The sequence below is a fragment of the Cottoperca gobio genome, chromosome 19 (genome assembly GCF_900634415.1).
Source record: "Cottoperca gobio chromosome 19, fCotGob3.1, whole genome shotgun sequence".
NCBI classification, from domain to species: Eukaryota; Metazoa; Chordata; class Actinopteri; order Perciformes; family Bovichtidae; genus Cottoperca; species Cottoperca gobio.
In genome coordinates, this window is record NC_041373.1 from 735001 (window position 1) to 757500 (window position 22500).

Genomic DNA, 22500 nt, shown 5'->3' on the forward strand with positions numbered 1-22500 from the left:
TCACATCATAATTAATTCACTAGCCATGCCATAAATGCAACTTTAAAAGCAAAAAGTTGGGGGTTCAGCGTCTTCCTTTTAATAAGAATTTCCAGCAGGAGTTGTTGCTGACAATCTCTTCCCACATAACATGGCATGATGTGTAGGATGGTGTACAGCACTATCCGAGGACGCTTGTGCATTGCTTCTGTCTTTGTACAAAAGTGAACAACATGTTGGATAAAGCACAATGGATCTCTTGTTTATAAATAGCTCATTTTACAAAACAAAGATTTCACAGATTTTTTTAAAATTGTATAAGATATTAATTGATCATAGAAAATAACAATAAAAAGAAGCAATTCATTGAAGTGTGGAAGGTTTATGAGGCCCTATAAGACCTAAATAATAACTTGTGGTTATGAATCATGTTTCTGAAGAGCACATGTTGTGCTATCTATGAGGTGAGGTGGGTGGTGTCAATGAAACTAGTGAACCAAAATATTGCATACAACAAATTACATTTATTTGACCACATTTCTTTAGTATACATATTGACCTGTAAATCAAAATGTATGTTTGAAGTTAATCTTCTTCAAAGACATACAGTGGAGGAGAGAGGATGAGAGCTTCCTGCCCAAACCAATCAAATCATTCTGTTTAGGGTGTGATGGCAACAAGTGTTAGTAGACATGATGTCCACTGTTATAGATGATCTAAGGACAGCACCTGCCATATCAGGGGGACCGATTTCTTTTCACTTTAAAATGTCTTCCAAAGCATATGATAAATATATAATTAAATATAATATAATTATCTTTCTTATAAACTTTGATACATTATATAATTAAAATGCTGGTTACTGTGTCTAATATAAATCCATCACAAATTATATAATAATATTTTGCTTTTGAGTATTTTTTTCTAATAATATCATTGTATCCTACTTGTATTTAAGTCAAATTTAAAATGCAGTTTTGACTTGTGAGGAGTCATTTAATAATGTTGTATTTGGTTTATTTAAGTAAAGGATCTGATTCCTATAATGGAAAGAAAAAAGAACATACCCAACATGTGAGGATTACTTTGGCTGTGTTCAAGCAAATCGTCAATTATATTCTGATTATGTATATTACATAGGTAAGCTACATATTACAAAAGCAAAATGCATTCAATTTGTGTTCATACTCATCACGTCTTCACAATTCGTTTAATTATTTAGATTCAATAACCATTTATTGAATATGTTTCCCTTTTATTGTAGGCTACTAATTTAAATTATTACCGATTCTGACTAGGATTATGTTTATTTATGTATTAGACCCATTTGTTGTTTTTGTTTTTTCAATTACTAATATTATTTGAGGTTAATTCTATTTTAATCGTTCTGTCATTTAATTTTTTCCGAGTTAGAGATGGTTTATAATTTTAAAAAATGAGCCTACATCATTTATTGATTTATTTTTTTCATGTGCAATTCTACGAAATACAAATGAACAAATCACTGTTAAATTCCAGCTGAGCTACATCCGAAAGTGACACATTTGTTCTTACCACAAAGTTTATTAGACATCACCCAACAAAACATTATGTGTGCTACATTGATTATTTAATGAAATATCACATTATAATGCCCATGGTGGGCTTATGAGCAACGACAACTACTATTCATTTACAGTGATCGACAACACAGAAACAATCAACACAAATACTGCAGAGTGCCATGCTTTATATACAACAAGAAACGTTTACAATAGAGATCACAGTCCAGTGTGAAAGGCACTAGAAGATGGTGAAACGTTATATTTTAGGGATTCATTTTTCACCTAAATATTACATCAGAAGCTAGTCTATCAACCTGTCTCGTTCTGCGGGAAAAAAAAAAGACTCCAGCGGATATGCATGAACAGCCCGGTGTGTCCGAGGAGTCCATTGATCCTCATTATCCAGCTCCGAATGTCCAAGTGGATCCAGTGTCAGTGTGGAGCTTGTGGTTCACGACTAATGGTTTAGTGTGAACTCGTCATCCTCTATGTCCAGCTCCTGGTCTGTATCATCTGACAAGTCAGAGTCCAGCTCTGTGTGCTGCTGCTGCTGCTGCTGCTGCTGCTGCTGCTGCTGCTGCTGCTGCGGGGACACGGAGCGCACGCAGCGGCCCGCCAGCGCCAGCTCGGAGGCCGGGACTGTCTGTCTCTGCTCCGAGCTCTGGGTCCCACAAGGCTCGGTTGTCTCGTCTTCTTTACTCCTGCCGGCGGAGCTGTCCTCCTCCACCTCCCTCTTACCTCCCTGAGGATTTTCCTGATACAAATGGAAAGAGATAGTTTAGGAATGAAAGGCCTGTATCATTGCCCTTTAATTACCAGGCTATCGTTAGTTAATAAAGGAGTACAATGAACAATTTCTAACGTGACATTAGTCAAAACCTCTCACCTGTTTTAGTCTTCGCCACTTCGCTCGTCGGTTTTGGAACCAGGTTTTAACCTGAATGACAAAATGAAAATAACCCGAATGATGCTCCTTCTGTGTCTTATGGTACAGCAGGGAATACAGGTGCAGCAAAGCAACACATTTAAATTATAACTGCACAAAACAATACAAGCAGTTCAAACAGGCGCATGCTGCACAATAATCTACTGTGAACTCCAGCTGAGTGTCAATACACTGTTACCGTTCCGCTTTCATCCCCAGAATTTAAGCAGAGGGACATTGGATTTCATAGGATTTTTATAATGAATTTCGTCATTTATTAATATCAAATAGTAGTTATGGGCTAAAATCCGCCTAGATGACATTGTGATACTATGTATTTGCTAACTATTGGGACTTCACCAGTGCTCATAGAATCTCGTTTGTCCAAAATGAAATGAATTAATTAAAATAGATTCCAGTTGTTTGTCTGGTGGCTAGTGAAACATGTATGTCATGCCCAGGCTTCTCCTGCAGTAACAGTATTTACTAGATTGTAGGCTATTAATAATTTATATTATATATAAAGTGATATTAATTCATATGAATGTATTATAATTCGACTCACCAACACTAAATCTTCGAACATTTCCACCCATAATTAAAGATGGAATGATCACTCCCGCACGTATCACCAAAGAAAGAAGTGTTCACTAAATTAATGTCTAATCCAATGAATGTGTAGCACCCTGTGACAATTATTTAAAACACAACTTCAATCCAGTCCAGCATGGACAAAGTGCGGAGTGTGGCACTGCCGAGGTGTTCATTGCAAGGCACCTAAACTGCGTGTGTATCTGTGTGTGTGTGTGTGTGTGTGTGTGTGTGTGTGTGTGTGTGTGTGTGTGTGTGTGCGTGTGTGCGTGTGTGCGTGTGTGTGTGCGCGTGTGTGCGTGCGTGTGTGTAAAATAACAAGGAGTGAAATAATAAAGTGGCCTACTTCTTCTTCATCTAGTTCTGCCTCAGTTTCAGCCAGACATTCTCTTTCCACTAACGAAAAAGACGACACTCGCCATGTTTCTTAACATTGTAGCTGGTAACTTTACTTTGCGTCATGGTAACACAAAGTCATATAAAGGTATATACATGCATTACGTCCCTCAGTCAAAATGTGCTGTATGCTTCACACGTTTCCTGTGCGCGCAGACAATCAGAGTAAATAGGGGATGTATACAATCCACGTTGAGTCTTACTGGATGGATGAACAGGTAACGCAGAGCCAGCCATGTGTTGTAACAATGAAACAAAAAACTGGACTCAGTGTGCTCACCTGTCTCTCGCTGAGCTGCAGCATCTTGGCCAGTCGCTTCCTCTCCGGAGGTGAGAGGTATTTCTGCGTCTCAAACTTCTTCTCCAGCTCGATCGTCTGGTCGTTAGAGAACCGGACCTGACCGCCCTTTCTCTTGTGTAAGGGCCGCTGGATGAAGGGAGTCCACATCAGAGGTTTCCCTGTGGAGGAGGAAGAAACATTTAGCCTTATCATATCTGAGGATATTCACTGGCACTTCTCATCGGTGACTGCTCTCATTTTATTTTCACATCGTTCACACATAATGGCACAAGCACATGTGTAGGCTATATATTCTGAAATATAAATTAAAAGTAAGAAAAACGATGAGGGTAAACAATATTCCTAACAAAGTGAAAAAAAGGAACAAACACATTTTTTTAAGCAGCATAAGCAGCTATGATTATTATTATTATTATTATTATTATTATTATTATTATTATTATTATTATTATTATTATTATTATTATTATTATTATTATCATTATCATTATCATAAGCCTATTCTATATAAAGCTATATAAATATATTTGATTTGATTTGATTTATTCTTGTTGTTAGCCTTTTATATGATATTCAGTTAATGTGTTCAATTAGCCTGTTACACTGTCCAATATAATGTATGCCAACTGAAAGAGTTGAGGGTGAAATAATGAATCGCACAAAGTTGTATAGGCTGCAAAAGTCCAATAAACTAAATAAAATAAAATAAAACATTTTTAGTGTATAGCTTTCCGTGTTGTTTCAATTGACTGTTGAGCAGATTGCTTTGAGAGAAACTAGGCAGCAGTGTTTTTGTCTTGCGTGGTTTCCTCTCCAGTTAATGGCCTGGAACAAACAATAGCAGAGGCTGCAGTGCGGCCGCCACACGGCTCTTTTAAGGAAGGTCGTGACAGAGTGAAAACTATGGCCAAATATCCGCTTCATGTGCTTCCTGCTTTGTGGTGTGATTATAAGCGATGGCATCCACCAACAGACGCTCGTGTCCTCTGCTCTCACTGACACAATATAAATCTGTTGTGGTTGAAACTGCTGTCAAAGGCCTTCTTATTGCAGCTCTTTTCCAAAGGAAGTTAGCTAATCCAGTCCCATGAGATATATTCTCAAAACACAAATATCATGAAAGGAAAGGTTTAGTAGAATAAAGCTTAGTTTAATAATCCTGAATTAATAAGATCCCTTTGGAGTGATATTTAGGCGACCCTTTTAAAGAAAGTCCGACGTTATTCACGTTTCTACGAACAGTTCTAACTACACATTCTATTTCTAAATGTCTCTTTCTGCTAACTGACATATTCTCTATGACTGATGTTTCAATGTGTAAAGGAAACGTGTATGGTAGGCTACAGTAAAGCTTATTAAGCATAACGCATATTTAAGTCATTACACATATTGAGAGTTTGTTTATTTGATTACAATTGTGATTGAAAGAAAGACACGTTATGAATATTAGCCCACGACGTTTCCATTTCTACTGTGCTCTTTCTACTACTAACTACTACTAGTACCCTACTTGAATTGAATTTAAATGTTTATTGGCAATATACAAAGATGGATAAATAATATATGCAGAGCCTCACCAGGAGGCATCAACTGCTTTACCAATTATGTTGGGCAGAAAGCCTGTTCATGTTTCCGTAGCTAAGCTTGGACGACATGTATGACAGAAGTAAAGATTTATCTTGTAAAGCTAAAGGTTTACGGATAAAGTGACGAGGTAAACATTTAAAAGTATGTCACTAAATGCTTTAATAGAATAAAGAAGACGAGAACATGTGAATAACTAAATAGCCTACAAACACAACCGAATGCACATGGATTTAAAAAAAAAAAGATGGGAAGCTCGCACATCGGCTTTAGTATTATTGTACGATATTTTAAATCCTGTTGTATTATCTTAAGACACTATGAGATCATACTTTGTTTTTGCCCCTTTCTCTTTTATTGTAGCTTAATTCAAACTTTTTTAAATGAGACTTTATCTTTTCTCCCAAGATAAGATCCCATTAGACTTGATGTGCTGCCCTGTTTGCTTAATTTTCTTCTCGCCGCCAACCATAAAGAAAGTCAGCCACATCCTCGCGGGCCAGGCAGAGGAAGTGCAACAATATGTGAAAAACGGATCCCGGGCTATCAGAGGCCGAGTGTTTCCTGAATATGTCTGTATTGAGGATGTCGATAAAATAATCAGCAGCGTGCAGCGAGCTCCCGAGGAAGCGGCTGGCCGGGGTGAGCCAGGAAAACATTCAACAGCTTCTGAAACCAGATTTAATCCTATCGACAGGCTCACGGCTTCCGCTCTGAACGGAAAAGCCGCAACACAAAGTCAGACGGTCCGCTTGTCACACTGTATTTAAGAGGACCATGACTCTGAGTTAACTCAGACCTAAATCCTAACCTCTATAACAACATGGTGTAAACCAATGAAAGCCTTTGCTAAACCCTGACTCCTGTGCCCTAATCTCACAAGGCTATGTGATGTTTAGGAACACATATGTAATTGGTGCACCACCGCATCAAACTGAAATATTTAGGCTCTGCATTTCCTTTAAACATATATGGTATATTTTCATTTCTCATGAATCATTTGAACGTGAGCAAAAATATGTTTTTATTATAATTAAAATGTGCATTTAGAATAACTGTCTTCCTTGTATTTGGTGTTCACAAGTTTATGGAAAACGCACGCACGCACACACAAAGCAGTGAAATAAGTGATTTAGAGCCCATGTTTTAGTCACCGGCTGATTCGCTCCTCTGATGTTTTAGAACAATGGAAGTCAGGAAAAAGAGTCAAGGTTGCCATGCACCCCCCGCCACCACCACTAGCAGACGGAATGGATAAGCCATGCTGCTATTGTGGCCCAAAAAATTGTTTGTCACAATAACAAAGTGATTTAGCCTGCAATATGTGTGTAGGCTGCATGTAACTGTCTTGCATCCGATATGCATGCATGACCAAGCGTGATATACTTATGCAAAAATGGTTTCGTTGGCACTGAAACGAAGCTTGCAAGACAGAAAAGTTTTCATGCAAAGGTTGAAAAGTGCTACTATTGCTACATCATCCAAGCAAGTCTGATTTATTTTGGACTAAATCATTTAATTTATTACAGAAGGAAGCACATAATCATCTCGTGTACAATGATACAATAAAAAGGATAACAATGCAACATGTACTTTATGTAGCCTGATTACAGGAGCACTGCCTGACATTGTCATTAGGCCAACAGTTGAAGAGATTGTTTTACACTAGGAAACAAAAACGTGATTGATTGTCATGGGTGATTAAAAAGATTCAAAGGCTTTATTGTCATAAGCACAACAGCACAGTTGTTGGCAATGAACATCTATAAAGAAGAAAGAATATGCATGCCCAAAACATAATTTTAAACCTATCGATGAGTTTTACGCACACTTGCCCAACTCACCGAGAGGGTCGTGCCTCAGCAGCGCCTGTGCGTACTCCCCCATGGAGCGGTGGTGCTGGTGGTGGAACGGGTAGATGGAGCCGGCGAAAGCCCCGGCGGAGGCGTACGTTGCAGTAAACGCAGCAGCGGCATGGTGAGACAGTGCTGGGTGGATCGGTGTTGGTTCATAAATCGGCGTCCTGTACGGTGAGATGAGACTTGTAAAGGAGGAGTTGGGCGACGGGAGAGTCGGTGTGGGAATTATTGGAGTGGAGCAGGGGGAGGAGGAGGAAGAAGATGGTGAAGTAGTGGTGGCGGCCGTCCTCCCCAGAATGTCCTCGATGTAGAAGGGTGTCGGGTGAGCCGGCTGGATAGGAGTCGGTGCGTAAAGCGGGACGCTCATGGTGCTGTGCGCTAGAAACCAGTTAACGGAAAGCTGCGTCCCTCCGTTCTCTGCCTAAAGTCTTCCTCTTTATAGACTGTTTCTCAAAATAACTTCTTTACAAACTAACAGACATCTACTGTAACTTTCGGCGCAAACTTCAGTCCACTGACTATCCGAAACACAGCAAATAGTCTTTCAGGGCTGTGGAGGAGACCGTTGGAGTGTTTTGGTGTCCATCAGGTTGCGGTGGAGGGCTAGCTGGTGCTTTGGTCCAACTGTTGGGACTGTTATCAGGCTGCAGGCGGAGAAGGGAGGAGATAAGTGGACGGCCAACTTCCTGCAGGTGGCCAGCGGCCGTTTCTGATTGGCTTACTCGCGGCTCCAATGGAGCCTCACAGTAATCAGATGACGGGAGAGAAGAGATAATTGTATTTCAGGAGAATCAATTCACTAGAGCCAATCCTCTGGTGATCAGCTACACTAAATATATATATATATATTTTAATCATCAAAGAAACAATCATGATCAGGACATCTGTACTTTTTACTGAACAGTTTGACTTCAGACACTTCAAGTCACTTCATGTGGAGGCTCTTTTTTATTTATTACACTGTTCTGAGTTGTGGGGCTGCCTCTCTGAACTAGAGGCTACCTTCACTGAGATTAATGGTACACATAGGCCATCATTTACATACCACACTTTTTCCATTTCTATGATGTGGCCCCTTATTATCATATTGTTTTGAACAAAATTAATAAATACAACATCAATGGGTGCTTTATATTTGGATTTCATTATGATCAGTGTTCACTTTACCAATGCTTCCTATTTCTGACCAATCATTCTCCTCCACCTTTAAATGAGTTATAGTGAAACGCTTGCCTGTCTTTCATTACTCTAAACTAAATGAATGGCCTGGATCTTTAAATGCTGTTTCAAAGTCTTCTTCACAGTCAGTGATAACATCACGGTGCAGAAATAATGAAGCCTGTATTTATTTTTTGTTGACCTACAGCTAATCTATTCTTATATTATAGGATTTGATCAAATACGCAGGCTGAATCCTACAGTTTCAACTGCAATATAAAAACCTTTAGGACCATTACCCCCCTAAGTCCAGCTGGCACAGCCTCCGTGTTGTCAGTGTTATATGGCCCTGGTTTTACGCACAGCCTAACGAGCGTTAAATGGTTCTTTGACTAATCAAACAGATAGGAGTGTTATCTTTAACAATGTAATACAGACTAACTGCAATCCACATCCCTAACGGGTCAGCTGAAAAGCGAGTGATTCACTCACAATTTGAATGTTTGGAGTTTTCCTGTGAAATCCACCTAACAGAGCGGTTGAGGTGATATACTTATGATAACGACTACAAATGCAAATCGCTTTAATGGCTCACTTAGTGCATGTTTATCCCCTCACACACGTTTCCGCAAAGTGTTAAACAATAACTGATAACTTCTCTGTTTCAGAGTTACACCACGGACAGAAAAGCTGCCTCTCTGACTCGAAAGGCCCCAGCTGCACGTGTTATTGTCATCTTGATTTTTTTATGACCAGGTGACTTCATTAATGATACGGTCACAAGTCACGCGTTAGTGTTAGGAGGAAGCCCAGTGCGTCTCACTCATAAATCTGCGCACTAATCGACTCCAATGGTTCGATTTTCTGATGCGTCTTTAAAGCGCGCGCCGCTAACTGCCAACTTTCTAACGGCTGTAATTTAGATAAAGTGGACTCAGAGAGCAAACAAGGATATGGGTAGCCTTGAAGACATGAAAGAAATGGCCCAACGGCTAATATTTGGACTGAGACAATGATTGCAGCTCATTGATCCGCCGGCTCTCCGCGGCGTCAGGCTCCTGTCCGAACACGATTGATAACTCCTCAGCAGAGCTGCTGCTGCTTCTTGGCAGCTGACGCCATATAAGCCTAGATGTTACCATAAACAACTCCAAAGGTAATAGATGTTTGGAACATGACAAACTTGGAATTCTTTCTCAGCTCAGATTGTCCTGCTCTCACGTGCTCCCTTTGATTGTTCAGTGGATATATATTTTTAATTATCAAAGCCCATTTCGCCAAGGAAAAACAAGTAGCTTAATAATAAAAACTAATTATTGTGAGTATAAATTATGAGAACCCAAATCTAAATTGTGAAAGAGATGACAGTCACAATTTTGACTTGATTTCTAAGTTTTGATTTACCACTAGATCGAAATGATCATAAGTTAAAATTTTGACTTTTTGAAGCGAATACACATCCTAGTCCATACAGGTGTTTTATGTTGACCGTTTAGACCCCAACTTTCCAAAGACTCAACACTTCACATTCAGAAAAAGTATTTACACGTTTAGTTGGGTGACATCCCGTAATTACCGACACAGCTTCAGAATTATTACAAACCCCTGTGAGGGTGTGCAGGGCTTTTATATCAAAACATTACGAATAAATAAACTATTACATAGAATACTATGTTGAGATGATAGACATCAAGATTATGCTTTATGTATCATTTTGATGTGTAGAAACTTAAAACCTGTAAGAAAATAAACAAAAACCTCGACTTAGTGAAAATTATGATGAAATGAAATATACAATTTTGAGATACCAAGTCAGACATTTTGTTATCAAATCGAGGTTATTAAATAAGTCAAACTTCTCCCCATCATCTGCAACATGGACTATAGCAGTACTGCATCATAGTACAGCCTAATTATATTCGTTCATCAGGCGGATGCACCCAGTCACTATGTGTGCAGATATAAGGCAGTGAATTACTTTAATGTGCATAAAAAGGAGAGGAAGAAACAAAGAAAGCAGGAAAAACAAAAACAGACATTTGAGAGAAATATGAAAGGAGTGATGTACACTTAGAAACTCTTGTGACTGCAGTGCCAGCTGCTGTATATAACTATGCATCAGAAGCCACTCTGTTGGGAATCATCTCACAAATGTTGGCATGAAATGAAAGTGTTTAACAAAGAATAACTTTTTCTCTTGAATATTTATTCAATCTGCAAGTGCAGAACAAATTCAATTAGACACGCTATATTAACACACCACTGTTAATGCAACACTTTCAGATGAGTAGACCAATCTTAAAAAAAAAACAGCCCACACTGGAAGAACATAAATAGCCTTCATTGGCATGTCAAATGTCCTTGTTAAGAGCACTGCTTAGAGCAAGCAGCATTACATTTACACTTCCCAAATGGATTTTCCAGTAGGGCAACAGGAGTTTCAAACAAGGCCACCTAAATGACGATCATGTTATCACAACACTCTTCATAAGTCAATACCCTATTATATCACAACATAAATGAAGTTAATGTTTTGCTGATCTTAAAGATTCCCCACAGTTGTGGCTGTAAGAAGAAACTATTTTGATAAAGACATTACACACACTAAATTCTGCAGTGTGAAAGGATTTTCTCCAATGTTTGTGTAATATACAGTGTAAGCCGGTTTAGTCTTTAAAGTCTGCTTTAAAGAAAACTGTGGTGTTGAGCAATCTTCCATAACACAGTATATAGTTTCTTATTTTGTGAAAAATCTTTTTTAAATAGTGGAATGTGTACTGCATAATGTTTACATCATGCAGCTTCACAATACCAGGATATGAACACACCGTTTGGGGTTTAGTATCTTTCCCAAGGACACATGTTGAACACGGGGGCTGAGGATGGAGGATATTCTCTTCACTGGAAACCTGAGCAGCTGATGACTAACCATGAAACGGACAGCAAACAGTTTTCACTTCGGCTTCAGTTCAGAGGGAGTTTGTTCTTCAGCTGTTAGCTTCTCTGTACAGTGCACACCCTGCTGCTCTGACTCTGGGCAGGGCTGCAGAGAGCGCAGGATATGTTCCAGTGTCCACTGCTCCTCATGTAAGGTATGCTCCTCCAGGGTGAACTGACCCTGCTTGGTCCGGATCAGTTCCTTCACATGGGCACATGACGACAGAGCTGCAGTGCACAGGCACGGGCGTGTTAGCAGGGTGGATTAGTTCACTTTTCCATAAACATGCTGAGGAGGAAATTAATTAATCTCACCTTTTCCCAGGTCATCCACCAAACTTCTGACATAAAATCCACCGCCACACTCAATATCTGTTATAGAAAAAAATAATTTTAACGATTTGTTTAACAAAAATGGAAATAGCAGGAAATTACATCCAAAATGCCATTTTAAATGCCAGAAAGTCAGAAGTCAGTATTACGTAGAGGAAGAACGAGCATGTGCTCACCCAGAGTGAAGAGAGGGGGCTTGAACTCCTGCAGCGTCAGGTTGTACACAGTGACTGCTCTGGCTGGTTTGGCCTCAACCTTGTGACCTTTCTTCAGCAGGACAGACAGACGCTGGCCGTCTTTTTTCAATGCAGAGTAGCTGAAATTAATGAGTCACAGCATGCTAAAGATGCCCGTTTTCTTTCATTGAAAACATCAACCCATCCCATATCACAGTGACACTTGAAGCAGAAGCTTTCTCTCAATGGCACATTTTGAAACTTAAGGCTTGAAGTGAAAAGGCCACTGGCAGGAAGGCTTCTTCACAGGGGAAGGGACAGCTGTACAACACAAATCTAAAGCCCTGCTAGTGACCTCTAGAGGCTGCAAGGGTCTCTGCACCACAGTAGAGCAGCATACCGATGACGTACTGCATCTATTCTTAAGCGTTAAAAATACTTATTTCTATAAGGTTAGCTAGGTTTACAGTTTAGAAATAATTGTATTTCTGTAAAATCTTCAGCAACACACAGGAAACAGACAGACAGACATTTATTATATTTGCTTCAATGTCAATTTCTCCTGTTTTCACCTGTGTTAAGAAAACTCATGGAGGGAGGAATATGCACAGTAAATCACATGGCTTTCTGCTAATTGGATATGCAAGTTAAACCCAGTTTACTTTCACATAAACAAATGTGACTGTGATGACAACATGTTCTCAGATTGGAGGCTTTACCCACATTGGAGGAACTTGCATGATGTCACCAGTGAAAGCTTTTAGTTTCTCCTCAATGTCCAACCTGGTGATGACGTCTGTGGGCAGAAACCACATAAACATCATCTTGTAAAACTGCAGAAAGAGATTAGACTGCTCAATGGGGTGAACAGTTCATCTGAAATAATGTAAGTTGTACTTTAATATTTACCAAAGTCTTTCTCAAGAATCACACTGCCAGTGGCGTCAAGTGTATCTGTTGCTTTCCCCAGTTGCCCCACTGCAACATATTTCTGAAAAACAAACGGTACACGTCGATGTTAACATTTTGCAAACATTCAAGCTTCTCATTCTAAAACACCAAATATTTAACTATATCAGGAGCAAGTATTTCATTAGGTCAACATATGCACTGTCCTCCATACCTGTCAACCTCCCGTTTTTCCCGGGGTTATCCCGTATTTTAACTTCCATCCCATTTAAATATTTTCCCATAATTATCCCGTATTTTTAACACACAGAAGAAGAAAACAGGAACAATAACACAGAAGGAGACAAGAACATATGGATGAGTCACAGTGAACGGGAGATAGATGGAGACGCAGTTGTACCTGCCAAACAAGTTAAAACTTTATGCAAGTAACTAGACAAATGGGAGGAGACCTTCCATTATTTAATAAAAAGCAGTCGGGCAAACTCGTGCTTTTTGTAAAGTGTGCCATTCAGATGTTAGCATCGCACACGGCGGAATAAGCGATGTTCGCCAGCATGAAAAATCATCCAAGCACAAGCACGAGGCACAAACACATACACTGTCAATGACTTCATGTGTGACAAGAACTGTGTCGGAGGCAGACCAAGTGACCAGAGCTGAGGGAAAGATGTCGATGCTTTGCGCCAAAAATAATGTAGCCTTCAGCTTCTGCAATGATTTCAGTCGCAGTGTCGCGGACATGTTTCCCGACTCTGACATCGCAAGGAAGTACTCGTGGGGGGAAACAAAAGCCACACAACTCAAATAAATTGATAATAACTAATAAATAAAATACATAAATCTTATAAACATGTCTGTACAAGTAATACATACTTTAAATAAACATGTATTTCCTGAATGTATATACCCGTCCCTTATGTGTTTACGTTTACATTAGTGGCTGAGAGCTGTTAAGATATGGGCCGAGTCCGGCAACAAAAATTCCCTTATTTTGAAATTCCAATGTTGACAGGTATGACTGTCCTCAGAGAAATAAAGGCTACCTAAAACATATCAATAAGATACTAATTAAACCTACCATTGTTGAGAACAAAGAATAACATTTAGGTCAAACATTCAGAACAAGCCAACGAACTGTGGAAGTTCAACATTAATAAGAGTCTCTTTATCTGCCAGATTCTGCATGTTCACCAGCTAGTCTGTAACCATGTGGCTCAGTCTGGTGCTGAACAGCTCGTGTGCAGCGGACTTATCAGAGCTTTCTCACTAACAACAGCTACTTACTGTGGCTGGAAAGCAGGTTAATGAGAGTGAACCAAACTAAATGACTGAGGTGAGTTATAATTAAATAAACCTTTACAGTTTGATCCATGGTCAGTACACACCTATTGATTACAGCTTTTCATTTTACATCAGTGTGCAAAATGTTTTGGGGCATTTTGTCTTCACTTGACAGTGATTAGAGAACGACAGTATCGTGGGGAGAAAGAGTGAGAGTATGACATGCAACAAAGGTCCCGCAGCTGGGAATCTAAACTTGGATGTTGTGTGGTATTCATCCCAACCACTAGGCTACCTGAACATGTGTTCAGATAGTTTAATACATTTTAAAGCAATTTCAAGACACAGTTTGACTAATAAAATCTTAATGTCCAGTGAGTCTGACTGATGAAAACTACTTTTCAATGGAGGCTTCCATTTTATTTCCCAATAAATAAGTATTTGCAAACATGAACATTTGATATGTCTTTTGGTTATTTAAAATGTGTCATACAAAAGCATGTTAATGCTCTTCAGAAAGGGATTTAAAAAACCACCTTGACCAATAACAAAAGAGCTGATATGTGTATAAGAAGTAAAGTTTTTAAAGTGAATGATGAGGATTTTAACTGTGCTAATGCTACAATGAACAGCAACAGCTCTAAAATTCTGAAAACAATAAAAACAAAAGAAAATCAACAACATGAAGCACTAATTAAACCAGTTCATCAATATTTATCATGTCTAAAATTCATATCATCTCAATAAAAAGCTTTGAACATATCTGGTAGGGTTTAAATGAATTAACGGTCAAGAAAACATGACAAAATAAATTCTATTCCTCTCTTATCAGTATTGCATTTCCTGACTTTTATCATACAGTAAGATACATTCTGTTCTGGCTTCTCAACACGTCCTGCAGATATAGCTCTCTGGACAGTAATAAACTACAATGAAACATTGTTGATCATAGTTTTTAATCAACTTTGTGTTATGTTCCCAACCAATCTTCAGATCTAAAGGTCTTATTGTGTTGTATGGTTATATAATCAACAGAATACTCAAAGGAAACGCACATCCTGTTTAACCAGTTTTGTTATATGGCTCTCTATAGCATTGTTTTATATGTTAGAATTGATGTTTAACATAACAGCAAACAAACTCACCTTAGAACCAGCCAACATTGTACTGAGCATCTTTGTGCCATTCCCAACCCCAACAACTGAAAGAAACAGAGACTGTTAGCATCCCCTACAGGTGGCAAAGTCCATTACGACCAACACACACATATATATATATATATATATATATATATATATATATATATATATATATATATATATATATACATATACACACACACACACACATTATATATTTATATATATATATATATATATATATATATATATATATATATATATATATATATATATATATATATATATACACATATACATATACACACACACACACATTATATATATATATATATATATATATATATATATATATATACATACACACATACACACACACATATATAAATATATATATATATCGTGGAAAACTCTTGATATCTGCTCCACTACATCGCAGCCACGGCAGAAATGACAACAGTCGCACGTGCACCAACACTTGTTTGATGTAAATGTCACAACCGTCTTACCCAACACCCCACTGGCAGCACTGTCCAGCGTCCCTCCGTGCCCCATCTTGAGGCTCTGCTTCTTCCTCTTTCGCGGGTTTGGGTTCTCTACACCAGCTTCTGAAGGATAAATGACACAAAAACATTTCACCGTTAGCTTCAACGAATGAAAGTAGACGTATTTCCTGATTTCGGCCCCTGTTGAATTACCCTTGAGTAAAACTTCTTTGAGTGTATTTAACACGTCTGCAGAAGTCGGCCCCTTTTTTTTGTATATTGCAAACAATCCATTTAAAGACTGTAGTTGCGATAGAGAACTAGTTATTTGAGCCATGTTACTTATTCTTCCGGTCATGCTTGTTATATTCTTCTTCGGGCTATTCTCTTCTTTTTCTTCTTCTTCTAACGTTACTTGTTACTAACTGCGAGTACGAACCGTTCGCCGTCTGCTGGTTCAATGAGTTAATAATTGTTTTTTATTTGGGCTCCAAACCAAAATAACACAATGTTATATAGCATCATATTAATAATATGTGTCTCCTTTGAGTTTTTGTTGATTAAGGTCGATAAAGTACCGTTTTAGTTAGCTATTATAGAGGGTAGAAGGCTGAACATTTTTCACGTTTTCGAAACTACGTTGACCAAGATGCATTGCGCCGATGGACACTTCCTAGTTACTTGGTCGCCTGGCTTCCTTTGCCTGTCATCAGTGCTGCCTACAACAACAATAACTGCCAGGAAGATACTTGTGCTGTAGTCGCTGAGGTTTGTGTGTTTTTTGTCTGAAGATGCCGTTGTTATTATATCTGGAAGACTTCCAAAGATTTCCGTAATTTACACGTGTCGGTTAACAGTTTGATAGCACTGCACGAGCCCTTGCCTCGCGCGCGACAGTCATTCAAAATTTGGCAATAAAGGTTTAACTTGCTTATCACCAATAGGCTTGTAAAAAAAAAAAGTCTAAACCTTTCTCAAATAATATAAGCCATATTTTAAATCGGGACACATTTGATACCACAAACCAGAATTTATCTAATTGAGTTTTATAGTTTTGTTTGTGTCATACGACTTGCTTCCGCCAACTAGCTAACTTATCAGTTCTTTAAGTTTGACATTCTTATTACGTTCTTGTTCTTATGTTGGATGTTGCCGAATTGAAGAGGTGGATATAATGGTGTTGGGTGCATTTTAATCGTTATGTTAAGATGTGTGTGTATAGGCCTATGTTGAAATTATGATGCACACCAAACTGCTGCAGTTTGTATGGCGGTTGTCATAGTGGAGTACTTGCAATATCAGTTCCAGTTGTTACTTGCAGCAGCTTGTTTAAATGTTCTAATTTACGATATATTTTTCATTGACTGATTCTAGTGAATCAGTGGAATATGTACTTGTGGGTTTACATCTCCAAATTATTAGCTTTGCTGTCCACAGCGACTCTGTACACTGTGCCTAACAAGTCTTTACCTCATTAAGCATCCATATACTGTATGCCTAATCTGAAACTGTCCTATGGTAGGTAAACCCAGTAATTAGGAACTCTGCCACACACGAGAGTTTCATATCATTTGGCCTCACAAAGGCAACTGATTGCGGGTTTTTTTTGTTGGTCCTCCTGCGTCCACTTACACTTACTTACTGATGGCAATGAGCTGCTAGGTGATGTCATGAAATATATTGTTTTGTCCAACCAGCACTCCAAAACCCAAAGATGTTCAGTTTATACTTGTACGTGTCAAAGAAAAGGACCAAATCCTCAAAATTCAAAAGCTACAAGGAAATGTTTGGCTTTTTTTGGTTGAGAAATGACTTGCAGAATTAATAAATGATCAAAATAGTCCATTTTCTGTCAATCATCTAATTATTTCATACCTAGTCTGAAAATTCAATCTTTTTTTCTCCAGTCAACGGGATAAGTCACAGAGGAAAGAAGGGAGACGTAAAGACAGCATTGTACATCTCAGATGAAAAGGAGAGACTGCTGATTGATAATGGAGGATTTCAGACGGACATACCTTCGTCTGTGTAAGGAGAACGGTGTGGAGCCTCAGGAGAGTGTTGTGGCTCAGCTCCAAGAGAGCAGGGTGGCTCAGGGCTCCAGACTGGACTTGAGTGGACAGAGCTTGTCTGCAGATACCTGCTCTGTGCTGGCCAGGGCCTTCCAAAAAGATACAGTCTTTACAGAGGTGTTGCTCAGTGACTGTATGCTCAGCGAGGAAGGTGTGTAAGTCTTAGGATCGACAAACAGCCTATATGTAGCCTGGTGTATTATATTGTAAGTTGCCAAGTATTACAACAGGTGTCAAGGGGTGCAGACATATACGTAAATGCAAATATACACATCTTTTTATTCTCCATATAGGTGATGGCCGAGTGGTCTAGTGGTACGCCTACCAAACAGAACACGGTACTTAACCCTGAGTTGCTCCAGGGAGACTGTAGGTAGTTCACTGCTCTGGATAAGAATGTCTGCTAAATGGATAACTATCTTTGATGCAGTGGTATGCACATTCACTGTGGCTATTTAAAAGAAGAAAGAAAGTCTGTCTCTTAATACTATCTGAATTCCCTACCCTGGCTGTTGCTCTCAACCCATTGGCTTCTACATAAGATGTAAATCTTAAAAAGCCTCAATCAATTTCATAAAACAGCTGGACACTGTAGATTTTAACAAACTCTACTCAAACTGGAGGAAATAGTGCATATGTTGGGGACTATTTTCTAGTTCTAGTAAGTATATGGGGTAGCGAGACAGTGTATGTGGGATTTAGTCAAAATTGTAACATCATGTAACAGTGTCTGCTTTTATGCTTGTGTGTGACTCTCAGGTGCAAAAATACTTCTGACTGGACTTTTAGGCAACACAACTGTAAAAGTCCTGGATCTGAAGGTAACACCTGACAAATTAAACGGTCCATACTGTCAGACCCTAATGTGTTTTATTTCATGTTGTTATACATATTGATAGTCGGTTGATACAACATATATTTTTGTACAGGGGAATAACCTGAGATCAACAGGGGCTGAGGTGTTGGGAAAGCTGTTGGCACGTAACAAGACTCTGCGTAGGTGAGAACGTTGCTCTTCGTGTGCGATTATTTTTCACCAGACATTTAGAAATCTGGTCGTAATGTCAGCTGGTAGCTGCTGTATGGGGTCATTTTGTTTCATAAATATCACATAAATAATGTCAATTTGGACAAAATAATCTTAATTCAAGTTCCACTTACTAACTGGTTCCAGTGATTTCATCTACATCTTGTGGTCTTCATCAGTGGGTGTAGTTTTCTCAGTTGTCACCACATGACTTAAGTATTCCATACTTCTTGTACTTGTCCCTCTCCATGACAACTGAGTAAACTCCGTCTATATGAAAAGCCTGAGATGAGTTTTAAACTTAAGTAAAAGCCTAATAAGGGGACCTTGAGTTACAACTTTGTTAAACTGTCCAAGGTCAAAAAAATAACTTTGCTGATCAAATCATATGAACTTTACAAATATAGTAAAAAAATTACAGATGTGTTTTTTATGCTACGATTGAAATCATAAATATATATTTGGTTTAAAATAACTAATTTACTAATGTTTTTTGCATTCATACATCAGCTGGTATTTGTGTAATTGTTACATTTATTTTCAGATTTTTGATCACAGCAAGGTGGTTCAATTTATATTATTATTTGCAGTGAATATACTTCAGCCTATCACATTTTAAGACGTGATCTTAATGAAGGCTATTTATGTGCAGTTACCTGTTAAAACAAGTGCAAAAGACATTTTTCAGTGGATGTCCACGTGCTTCACATACAAAGCAAATGCAAAGAACCCATGTCTTTAAATAAAATATACTGTATTAGATCTAAAATATGTACTAATCAAAGAAGACCACTACTACATGTTAATAGAATCAACTAATTACTCACTTATTTATCTTCCTAGAGAGGATTCCTGATCAGCACATAAACTTGATTTTGAATACAGAAATAACCCTACACTATGTCCCCACGAACACTTAATGCTTTAAACTAGTAAATACTGTTTGCAGGCTGGTGTTGGAGTGGAACGCGTTGGGGGTGTGGGACGAAACCTTCTCACTCTTTTGTGAGGGTTTGGCCTCCAACAGTGTGCTGACACAGCTCGACCTGCGCAACAATCAGATCAACCACCACGGAGCATCCGAGCTCGCTGTGGCACTTCAACGCAACACCACAGTGCAAGTGCTAGGTGAGGTCTTCATAGCTTTGAAATATATTTGATTGTACCAAGCATAATCACAGATTGTTTCCTCATGCAATCAAACAGATAATATGTTATATGTAGTTGAGGTCCTGCAAAGGTCAACAGTAATGCAATCTAATTTATTAAATAGAAAAATCAACCAATATAGCTTACATTTGGTAAGATGATACTCAAATGTAATCATGACTTGGCTATAGTTTCTTGTGCTTTTGCCAAGTCATTGCACCATGATATCATGGTGATAGTTGTCATGTAACTTATCATAACAATTGCAGCTTTAACCCTTTAAAAATACTAATTATCTTTCAAATTGCAATTTCTATATAGAAACAATAAAAAATTATTTGTTATTCATGCAGGGGTTGAGAGGGAGGGTTGGCCTTGACTGATCACGTGATCCACAGCAACCACTGGCATACAGAAACAATGCCTGTAGTCTGTGCTGATCTGTACTAAACACATTCTTGCTGTATTCTGGAGTGTATCGCCTGACTGACTGATGGTACACTGTAGCCTTTCTCACTGACTGTAGGCCTAGGGCGATATGATCATATATATTGTCAAAAAGATAAGAAAAAATGTATATCTATAATGTATATATTTTTCTATATTATTTTCTTTGGCAGTATGGGCTTGGCCTCAATGTATTTATTCTCTATAATTTCACTTAAAACTGTTACGTTGATTTTGCACTAACGTTGTTAAAATGAGAAGATACTCAGTACTTTTCATTAAATTACCAGAAAACACGATATGTTGTTATGTAAATTGTTATTAATATGAAATGACCTATATCGTGATAGAAGATGTTGGCCTTATCGCCCAACTGACTGTGTTTACAGATCTGAGGTGGAACAACATTGGTCTGCTGGGTGGCAGGACTTTGCTTGAGGCTCTGCAGAAGAACAAGAGCATAGTGCAGCTGGAGATGGCAGGGAACAACATACCCAGTGACACACTCAAAGCACTTGGTAAGGTGTGAGAGTGTGAGAGTCAGCACACATGTGTCTGTAGTACAAATTTCCCTACTCATTGTTTGTAACTTATTAAAAGTAACTTCAATAAGTTCCAGAAGCAAGTTAATACAACAACAATTACCATCTTTTTATCTTTATACACTTCACATATTATGAAACCCTGAAAAACATCTTAAAGGAATACTTCACCCACTAAATGATCATTGATATATCAGTTATACATTGAATTTGTCTTGCAAGCCTCCATGGTTAACAAAGCATCAGAAAAGAGTCTCATTTGTTGGCCCCCATTTACTTCACTCATCTTTTCTCCATTTTCTTATTCTTCGTTCACTGTGGAGAAAATGGGAGAAAAACGTTTTCAAGAATTCAAGGTAGCAGGTGGTGAGAAGTGGATATTGAAATGGTCTTTTATGTGTGAAGTACTTCTTTAAACTAAGAGATTACGTTCAGTTTCAACTGGATGCTCAACACATTACAACGTATAGGGTTTTTCTTGGCACATCCCATATAGTATATAAGACAATGATTGTTACTGTAACACTATGGCTTCTATTTGAAGAATATTGGTTTACCCCTCTTATTACTGGGAGAGTAAGAACACTCTTCTAATGTGGACAGATTTGATTGTCGTATAGATTATCATCCAGTGATACCTGTTAACATGCTTACTATCCTCTGCTTTTTCTCTCTTCGCTGTTGTTGAACCCTTTCAGAGCAGACCACAGGGCACAACTCAGACAGAAAGTCCACCCTGAGAGAGAGCCGCAGCAGGTCCCAGATCCTCGGCAAGGAGATTCACACACTAAAGGAGGAGAAGGGCCGGCAGGTAACCCTCAAACTACAGAATGAAATCATTTTGATACAGCATAAGCACACTGGTGGATGAAGGCTGTTTGAAGACTTTTAGGAATCACAAAAAAAAAAAGCATTTCACCTTTCCCGATGAGAATCTGGCCAGGCAGATAGTTGCAGAGGTTTTCAGGTCTGTTGGTTGGTCCATCTCTTCAGTCCAGCTGGAAATATCAGCTATTAGATGGATTGCCATGAAATGAGTTCAGACATTCATGGCACTCACATCGCAATGACTTTGATGATTTTCCTTGTGTGATGCGAGGGTCTAAGGACAGATGGTGTCGTAACCTGTACAGTCTGTAAAGCACACTGAGACAAATGTATAATTTGTGATATTGGGCTATATAAATACCTTTGATTTGATTTGATTTGATTTGCATCTAATGGACAGATTTGGGAAAAATTGAGTAGAAATATTCATGATCCCCAGATGTTGATCCCCTGACTCTACCAAATACTTGCACAACTTATGACAGTCCCAGCAGCCTCAGCTGTACTCACTGTTATGTGGTAATTATCTAATGACTGATTTAATAATGTTATAATGCTCCAATAATAAATTACGATATTAAATATGGTAAACATTATAGCTGCTCAACATCAGCATATTAGCATAGTTATGCTGACATTTAGCATTTACTGTAGCTCAAAGCACTGCTGTACGTAAGTAAAGCCTATCAGAGCTGCTGGCATGGCAGCAGACTATTAGTCTGGTTAGATATGGAAAGACCTCCCTAGTAGTCTTCATTGGAAATACTTTCTACTGAAGGAAGAGTCTCAGTGAAAGCTGTGCATAGTGACGTCTGTGATTTGTGAAAGTTAAGAC

At 38.5% G+C, this 22500-nt stretch overlaps 3 protein-coding genes and 1 long non-coding RNA gene across 7 annotated transcripts in view; 1 reads left to right on the plus strand and 3 right to left on the minus strand.

Moving 5' to 3' along the window:
* Positions 1-1566: 1566 nt before the first annotated feature.
* On the minus strand, positions 1567-7803 carry hhex (hematopoietically expressed homeobox). The gene is made up of 4 exons (XM_029456451.1): positions 7165-7803; positions 3716-3894; positions 2410-2460; positions 1567-2277 (listed from the first exon to the last, which is right to left on the minus strand). The coding sequence occupies exons 1-4, from the start codon at positions 7544-7546 to the stop codon at positions 1981-1983; spliced, it is 909 nt and encodes a 302-aa protein (XP_029312311.1). The 5' UTR covers positions 7547-7803; the 3' UTR covers positions 1567-1980.
* Positions 7804-10299: 2496 nt separating this feature from the next.
* Positions 10300-16075, minus strand: trub1 (TruB pseudouridine (psi) synthase family member 1). The gene is made up of 8 exons (XM_029456047.1): positions 15814-16075; positions 15625-15723; positions 15122-15177; positions 12693-12774; positions 12507-12579; positions 11784-11923; positions 11590-11646; positions 10300-11502 (listed from the first exon to the last, which is right to left on the minus strand). The coding sequence occupies exons 1-8, from the start codon at positions 15956-15958 to the stop codon at positions 11291-11293; spliced, it is 864 nt and encodes a 287-aa protein (XP_029311907.1). The 5' UTR covers positions 15959-16075; the 3' UTR covers positions 10300-11290.
* Positions 16058-22500, plus strand: part of lrrc45 (leucine rich repeat containing 45) — a 20685-nt gene continuing 14242 nt past the window's right edge. The window contains exons 1-7 of the mRNA XM_029456045.1: positions 16058-16368; positions 17508-17823; positions 18432-18493; positions 18602-18672; positions 19649-19827; positions 20685-20813; positions 21536-21648. Of these exons, the coding sequence (XP_029311905.1) occupies positions 17595-17823; positions 18432-18493; positions 18602-18672; positions 19649-19827; positions 20685-20813; positions 21536-21648 (783 nt within the window). The 5' untranslated portion in view covers positions 16058-16368; positions 17508-17594. The remainder of the gene's footprint in view (positions 16369-17507; positions 17824-18431; positions 18494-18601; positions 18673-19648; positions 19828-20684; positions 20814-21535; positions 21649-22500) is intronic.
* LOC115024477 (uncharacterized) overlaps positions 20834-22500 on the minus strand; it is a 6302-nt gene continuing 4635 nt past the window's right edge. The window contains exons 2-4 of one of the 4 annotated variants that reach the window (XR_003834129.1): positions 21757-21848; positions 21476-21660; positions 20834-21152 (exon numbers count right to left, since the gene is read on the minus strand). This is a non-coding gene — a long non-coding RNA (uncharacterized LOC115024477). Of the gene's footprint in view, positions 21153-21475; positions 21661-21756; positions 21948-22500 lie in introns of those variants that run through there. The other 3 variants (XR_003834128.1, XR_003834127.1, XR_003834126.1) reach the window with 3 other exon arrangements.